The sequence below is a fragment of the Abramis brama genome, assembly GCF_963993115.1.
Source record: "Abramis brama genome assembly, chromosome: 1".
NCBI classification, from domain to species: Eukaryota; Metazoa; Chordata; class Actinopteri; order Cypriniformes; family Leuciscidae; genus Abramis; species Abramis brama.
This window is the reverse complement of record NC_139963.1, coordinates 14,914,503-14,923,128: the sequence shown is the minus strand read 5'-3', so window position 1 is coordinate 14,923,128 and position 8,626 is coordinate 14,914,503. Positions and strand designations below refer to the sequence as shown.

The following is an 8,626-nucleotide window of genomic DNA, read 5'->3' as shown; positions in this document are numbered from 1 at the left end:
GAGACAGTAGCAATAGTAAACACGCTGCCGCTTGTCCTTAAAGGGATAGTTCACCCAAAAATAAAAATTATCTCATCATTTACGCACTCTAATGTTGTTCCAAACCTGTATTAATTTCCTTCTAATATTTTTCTAATATTAATATTTTGAAGAATATGGCTAAACAGTTGCTGGTCCCCATTGACTTAGGACCATAGGAGAAAAATATACTATGGTTGTCACTGGGGTACATCAACTGTTTTGTTACCCACATTCTTCCAAATAACTTCTATTTTCAACAGAAGAAAGAAACTTATTCGAGTTTAAAACAACTTGAGAGAGTAAATTATGACAATTTGAATTTTTAGGAGAACTATTCCTTTAATGTTAATAAAACAACAAAATGCAAAGAGAAAATCACTCACTACTATTGACTGATAACTTTAATAGTAGCTTTAATAAGTATCAATGTATAATTTATACATTGAAGTCTATGTTTTGTTTTATTTTCATATTTGTTCATTTAATTACTTTCTTCAATGCTCCTGTTAAATACACCTACTGTAGCTGAAAACATAAAGCACTGTTTATTTAATTTGTATATTAAGTTGTGTATGTGTAATGTGTATCTTTGATCTTAATATTTAATAACAAAGAAAATAATGACAAATATTTTTTTATCTTTGCCTCTGTCTGCCATTTTTTGTTTGTTTTTTTGTTACCCAAGGCTTTGTTTTTAAAATATGGACATTAGTTTGGCTGTAAGGCTCAGTCACAAAATAGTAAAACCAACATAAAAAAGAATCGTGATAAAATCGTGAATCGTGATTTTCCTGGAAAAAAAAAAGCGTGATATGATATTTTTGGCATATCGCCCACCCTGATGGCCCCCCAAAAAAATAAAATAAAAAGAATGAACAACCAAATATTAACAACGAGGAACAAAAGAAACAAACATCAAGGTATAGATATAAAATAAGTTGTAATCACTTTCTTTTACTATCTAGCCTGACAGTGATCATTTTTTTCATGAATAAATAGGATAAGAAAAAAATCACAAACTGTTTCTTTCTATTTATTTTAAATTTAACATTTATTGGGTACTACGGTACTCTTTGCTGTGTGTGGATGACCATGTCGGTCAGCCACCACCGAAGACCAATTTTGACCCAGGAAAAACCCTGTATCTGGGAGGTATGAAAATCAGAGTTTCTTGTTAATAGTAGTTACTAGAATGTTAATAGTGCATTACTCATTTGTTCCTGTGTAGTTATTCATTAATGAAGGAACAGTATTCTAAAGTGTTACCATAAAAACAATTTATGTATTTATGTTTCACTACAATAAAACCAAATTAATGTGATTTTCATCAAAACAAAGAGTTTGAGAAAAGAACAGATACACATTGTTACTTAAACACACACACACGCGTGCACTCTCTCTCTCTCTCTCTCTCTCTCTCTCTCTCTCTCTCACACACACACACACACACACACACTGTTCATACTGACTACATGAGGATTTAGAGGTTTTTTTTTTTCCAATTGCTAACAAGCATTGTTCAAAACTGAAGCCACATTTTCAAAACTCTTCACACATTCTGCATTATCAAGATGAATCTTGGCCAAACAGTGAATCTCACCTCCAAAACTCACTCAGAACAACAAAACACTTTGTATATGTCTCAAAATAAACTTGTTAGTGATGGGCGATACTGCAAATTTCGGTATCGATCCGATACCAAGTAAATACAGGGCCAGCATCGCCGATATTGATACCGATACCAATCATTTTTCATTTTAAAAGCATGCACTTGAACTTGTATGCACTTTCCTGTGCTAGAGCAGTGTGTCATGATTTATGAGGTGAATGCATCATTAATATGCTAAATCTGAATACGTTTTCATGACTACTAAATATTTTGTGATTTGTGCTCTCAACTCGCCTGTAATTAGTCAGTGACTTTTACAAAACTACCCAAATTATAGTACTAGCCTACTACTAGCCTACTAGTACTAGCCTACTGTTCAAAAGTTTGGGGTCTGTAAGATTTTTAATTCTCTTCTGCATTTATTTGATAAAAAATACAGTAAAAACTGTAATATTACAATTTAACATAGGCTATCTGTTTTCTATGCCATAGTAAACTGTAATTTATTCATGTGATCAAAGCTGAATTTTCGCCATCATTACTCCAGTCATGATGATATTTCATTTTAATATGCTGATTTGCTGCTCAGGAAACATTTCTTATTATTATCAATGTTGAAAACAGTTTCATATATTTGTGGAAACCATGATACATTTTATGCAGAATTATTTGATGAACAAAGTTGAAAGAACAATTTAGATTAACAGTGTAAAACTGTCACTTTTGATCAATTTAATGCATCGATCCTTGTTGAATAAAAATATTAATTTCATTAAAAAAATCTTACTGACGTCAACATTTTGAACCGTTACACTTTTGGTTTGTTTATTGTGAAATAACTCTGGATTGTTTCTCTGTCATCTAAGCAAGGCTTCGTTTCCCAAACGCACTGGGTCTGTGAGCTCAGCGAAGCACCAGCATCCAACGCTCTCTGTGATTGATTGGTTTTATCTTGTATCCAGATGACTAGGAGAAAAAGTTCTAACAATTATTCGCTAACATTCGCTTAGAAGCTTATTTTACGCACTGAATTGCGTGCTAAATTAATAAAAAATTACTGGTAAAAAAACACACATTTGGATCGATATTTTTATGTGAGGATCGATCCTTTTCGGTACCACGTCAGTATCAATTGGAAAAAAACTAATGCACACATTTATTCTGATGTGTTATTTCAGCAGCAGAAGTTCAGCTATATTAAAGAAAATTAAAATAAGAGTCTCTGTAACATCTCACTGTTACTGATTTATCAGCTCAAAGTATTCTGGGTAAAATCTCTCTACAGTCTATTCTGAAACATCAACACAGTTTCACTGATGATCCAAACCAACTAACCCTAAACCCAGGATAGAGCGTCTGAGTGAATGTGGTCTGGACTGTGTGGATGAGGCTCATTGTGTCAGAGACGCTGTAGAAGGACAGAGTTCCTGCACTGTGATCCACATACACTCCTATTCTTCTGCTGATGGACTTTACAGGGAGAACAGTCTTTATGTCATTGTGCCAGAATGAGTAACTGGAGGAAGAGCAGTACAAACTCCAGGACTGATCATTATATCCAAATCCACACTCATAACCCCCTCCCTTCCTGCTGATGCTCTTATATGACACTGATATATACACACATCCACTCCACTCAATCTCCCAGTAACAGCGTCCACACACACTCTCTCTACACAACACCTGAGACCTCTGATCAAATCTGTCTGGATGATCAGGATACGGCTGTTGTGTGTTAGTGCCAGTAATCACTCTGTTCCTCTCAGACAGACTGAGGAGTTTATGCACTGTGTTCAGATCCAGAGTCAGCTGATGGGAATCTGATGGAGAGAAAACACATCAGAATCAGGAATTATGAATCTGTCTGATCTTTTAATGTATCATCAGTGTCTCAGTGCAGCTGATCAGATATCCTGTGCAAATCATCATTTACATAATCAATTATAAAACTCTTCTATCATGTTTATTTCTCCTTCTACAGGAAGAACATGAACACATTCAGTGAGTTTTTCTGCTTGTTTCTCAGTGACTTACATTGTAGGAAGTCGTTCCTGGTCTTGGGATTCATGTTAGTGAATGTGACTGTGGAAATAAACAGACATGAACAGTGTGAAGAGAAATGACAAGATAAAATACATCAATTTCAATATATATACATAAGTATTTATTACTTCTAAACCATCAAGGGATGTTTGTGGCTGTTCTGTAGAGTTGATGCACTTGAATTAAAGATGAACTGTGATTTATAAAGTGGGATGCGTTTAGGACAATTATTTGTGTGCATGTTTTATAAATCATAGGAACATTTCAGAAAATGTTGTACGTTCATATTTCGGATCATTCTCCACACGTCTGTATAAACGAGGCGCAGGACTTTACCTCTATCAGAGATCTTCTTGATCTCCTCTTTGCAGAAATCCTCCAGTTTGTCTCTCAGCTGACGGACAGATTCTCTCACGCCATCAAAAGAGGAGAGAGAACTGAAGGAAACGTCGGGTTCGTCTGTAGATTCAGGAGGTGCTGAGAGAGACTGGAAACTCTACAGAAAACAGAAATCAAAACTCATCATCTCCACACTTCAGCCAATAACCTGCACTATATCAGATCTGAGCGGCTCTTGTTGACTTCACTTCTCTTCAGTGACTCGCTTCAATCCAGCACTTTCACACAATCAGCACATTCTTCTAATATTCATCATTTAATGCTTCAAACTCTAGTATTTCACACTTACACTCCTTGTGAAAAAGAAAGTACCGTACTTGTAACAGAAATAATATACTTTAAAAATATATAAGTGCAGATTGGCTGTAATGTTTTCAGAAACTTGATTGCATGTTATTTGCAGTTAAATGAATGTGGTTTAGTTTAATGTTTTTATTAAATGCAAATAGCTGAGCTTTAGAGTGTTTTTTTGCCCTGCTTAAGTTAGTCTCATTCTGCTCTCATGAAATGTTTCTCTGTGAGTCTCTTGCTCAAGTCCACTATGATCCAGTTCTTCTAGATCTCTGTTACCTGCAGGAACTGGATGTGATGGTGTGTGTGTGAAAGCTGCTCCAGCTCAGCGTCTCTCCTCCTCAGATCATTGATCTCCTGCTCCAGTCGCTCCAGTCGTCCTTCAGCTCGACTCACTGCAGTCTTTTCCTGATCTCTGATCAACTGTGTGACCTCAGAGCGGCTTCTCTCAATGGAGCGGATGATCTCAGTGAAGATCTTCTCACTGTCCTCCACTGCTGTGTGTGCAGAGCGCTGTTACACACACATCACAATCACACAGTGAGTTCAGTGAGTCCAAACTGAGACGTCTCACACTTCTCTTCTTCTCCAGACTCACCTTATGAGACTCCACAGCCTCTCTCAGCTGATGAAGATCTTTCTGTCTCTGCTGGATTCTCTGACGGATCTTCATCTGCGTCTCCTTCAGCTGTTTCTGGAGGACAAACCAATGACAGCAAATGACACATAAAACTACTGTCACACAATAAGGGTTAAAGATCTAGCATGACGAGTTTATACTGTAGGTTCAAACCACAGATCAGTGAAGTTTGATGTTATTGACGTCATCATCTTTGATTTGGGCTCTGCGTACATGAGTTGATCAATGATTTGATTTGTGAATCAAAATTGGTCCTTTACAAAAAGAAGTACTTTTAAAAGAAGCATTCCTTTAAAAAAGTATATGAATAATATACTTTAAAAGAATATACTTAAGTGTGAACTGAATGTAATGTTTACAGACACGTAGTTGCATGTTAATTGCCATTAAATTAACATCTATTATATTTATATTTAAAGCAATTAGCTGAACTTATTAGTGATTTCTAAGTACTTCTTCAAATGTTATTTCATAATTCTATTCTTTTTAAAAAATAGTTAAAGTGTACTGTCATCTGTACAGACAAGCATTTATGATAAACTAAAATATACTGTAATAATGAAGTTGTACATTAAAAACATATTAACTTTAAATATATCGAATAACACACTAACGCTTATAATCAGGTACTTTGGTATGTCAATCAACACATCAAAATAAGTGCACTTCTTTATAGCGTGACAAAAGAGTCACATTGAAATATTAAATTAATATTAAATATTATTTAATATTAAATATTAAAATGCACTTTAAAGTAAAACTTTTAATTTGACATTCTTTCATATTGTATTTATTAAGTGAAACCGTCATGAACATTTACTCTCTTTAAGTGCACTTAAATGGCCTTTTATTTCATTAATATAATATTTTCTGCATGTACAGTTTTTATTTTAAATATACTTTTAATTTGAAGTACACTACAAGTGCATGTTAATACAATAAATCACACTTATTTTTTTAAACTACTAGTGGTTAAGATTAATTTTATGTTTTTTATCCTTTTTGGAGCTTGAAACTTTTGTACCCCTTTGACTTTCAATGTATAGTAAAATAGACATTCTTCAAAATATCATCTTTACAATCTACAGAATAAAGTGAGTCAAACCGGTTTGGAACAACATGAGTAAATGAGTGAGTAAATGAAGACACTTTCATTTCTGCGTGATCAATCCCTCTCAGTTCATACCTGTTTCTCTGTCCTCTGTGCTGCAGTTGATACAGTTTTGTGGTTTTTATGTTCATACTCTTTACACCGCAAACAAATGCATTCTTGATCAGTGATACAGAACATTTCTAGCTCTTTATCATGTTTACGGCAGATCATGTCCTGCAGTCGTCCAGTGGCATCAATCACTTTGTGTGGTTTACGAGAGTGATATTCCTCATGACGGTCTAAATGAGTTTGACAGTAAGATTCCTGACACACCAGACAGGACTTGACGGCTTTGTATTTTCTTCCAGTACAGACGTCACACTCCACGTCTCCAGCTCCAGCGTAACAGTCAGCAGGAAGTTTAGTCTTCTTCAGTTTCTCCACCAGTTCAGCCAGAATGGTGTTTTTAGCTAAAGCAGGTCTTGGACTGAAGGTCTGTCTGCACTGAGGGCAGCTGTAGACTCTCTTCTCATCCTCCTGATCCCAGCAGTCTGTAATACAGATCTTACAGTAACTGTGTCCACAGTGGATAGTCACTGGTTCCTTCAGGAGATCCAGACACACTGGACACGTGAACTCATCCTGATCCACTGAAATTCTGGCTTCTGCCATTTTACTGCATGAATACAGAGAGACACAAACACACAACAGCTCAACAACACTTCAGTTTCTGTTTCCCTGAACTGAGGAGCTGAAATAGTTTCCTGGTTGTGTTTGAGTGACGTGTGTAAAATAGGCGTGTCTATGAAGCAGCTTCCTCATTCACACACACACTTTACTGCTGTGTTTACTGTATGTGTCCTTCAAGTGGAGTTGAAAATATCATAATTACGAGTTCTGAGCTCATGAATGACAGAGTGAAGATTTAGGCTACTCACGAATGCATGTGTCTGATATACTGTGTCAAAGTAATGTCAATATGTCAAAACGTACAGTTCTAAGATAATACAGATCATGCTAGCTAACATCATGTATTCATTTAGGCATAAACAATGAGCTCATTAACCCTATCCCCACCAGAGTCTTTAAAAGTTTTTTTATTTTATTTTTTTAATAATCATTTTCACAAAACTTTCATGGCCCCCAGAATATTTTGTTGAATGAATATCTGAACATACAATAAGCAATAAGGTACGAGAGGCTGTGCTGTATCGTGAATAAGTAATTATCTCGCTTCGCGTTGTGCCTAACAACGCCCTTCAGCCGTTACTTATTCACGATACAGCACTTGCCTCGAGTACCTTATTGCTTTTATAAAACGGTTACCACACAATATTAAAGTAAAAAAAAAATGTATTAGTGCAACTTTCATGAAGTTAAATCAATAAAAGCATTCCTTCCGCTAGAAAGAAATAGTCCCTGACCGTGAACAACAACGTTCCAATGTGTAATATGCATCCCAGCAAACACATACGTTGTGGCAACGTCTGTGGCACGTTGCATTTCTGCTCTGGCAACGTCGCTGTCCTGTCTACGTGCTCGCAACATTGTAACAACGTAGAATTGTAAGACGCGACAGGGCTGTAGCAACGTTGTTGCGCAACATTCAGCAACTGAGAGGACGTTCTGGCAATATTTTGTTAGATAATTATATACTTTTTATCGTTTATTGTTTATCTATATTATTATTTAATGGGGCTATCAACACCTGCAAGTGTACACTTTGAAGAGTAAAAATGACAGAAGGTTTCGTTAATTCAACTTTATTAAAACTGCATATGGTAATCAAATTGCACTTCCAAAAGTAATACATTTGTGAAAAAAGAAAAAAACTAAATAAACGAATATACAAATTTATTTTAAGTATAATAAATAAAACATAAAAAGCAAAGGCAGATCATAACATTTAATGATCAAAACCGGGTCTGAATGGCAGACAGTAGCCGAAAACCGGACGATATAGAGGAGCAAAAAAACGAAAGACTAAATAGACTAAATCTAATGAAAAACTAAACAGTGCAAGCGAGGCTACATTAATCACATTAGAAATTAAAGTTGTAGGTTGTGTTTGATAGCTGAGGTAGGCTAAATTAAACGCAATCACGTATCCTTGCTCGATGAAGAACGAGACAACACAATGAGCCCAACAGGTGGTTGGAATTTAAAAAGCTGATTTTCCCGCTTCAGGGCAGTGACGAGTACATTATGTAGTCCAGTGGTTGTCAAGACCAGATATCATATATAAAGGCTAGATGTCTCGTGCGCGCTGCTGGCCAATGGAGGTCGACGTCCGCACGTAGCGGCCATCTTGCCACAGTGTGCTCGCTCACTCGTTTAATGGTACATGTACTTTTAAATAACCATAACTTGCTCAATTTTCTACCGATTTTCAAACGGTTTGGTTTGTTATAAACGTCAGAGATGTAGTTATGACACTGCATACATACACTGCATACATATGATAATTATAACATACATGATGTTCAAGCATTCGGAATTATAGCCACGTTAATAACGTTTGTAAGAAACC

The 8,626-nt window shown here is 35.8% G+C and overlaps 1 protein-coding gene across 1 annotated transcript; it reads right to left on the bottom strand.

Annotated features, from left to right (window-relative positions):
• Positions 1–1,283: 1,283 nt before the first annotated feature.
• LOC311086674 (tripartite motif-containing protein 16-like) lies at positions 1,284–6,868 on the bottom strand. Its single transcript, XM_084119674.1, has 6 exons — positions 6,190–6,868; positions 4,962–5,057; positions 4,643–4,876; positions 4,010–4,169; positions 3,665–3,712; positions 1,284–3,450 (listed from the first exon to the last, which is right to left on the bottom strand). Exons 1-6 carry the CDS (start codon positions 6,766–6,768, stop codon positions 2,930–2,932), a joined length of 1,638 nt encoding a protein of 545 aa, XP_083975800.1. The 5' UTR covers positions 6,769–6,868; the 3' UTR covers positions 1,284–2,929.
• Positions 6,869–8,626: the final 1,758 nt, after the last annotated feature.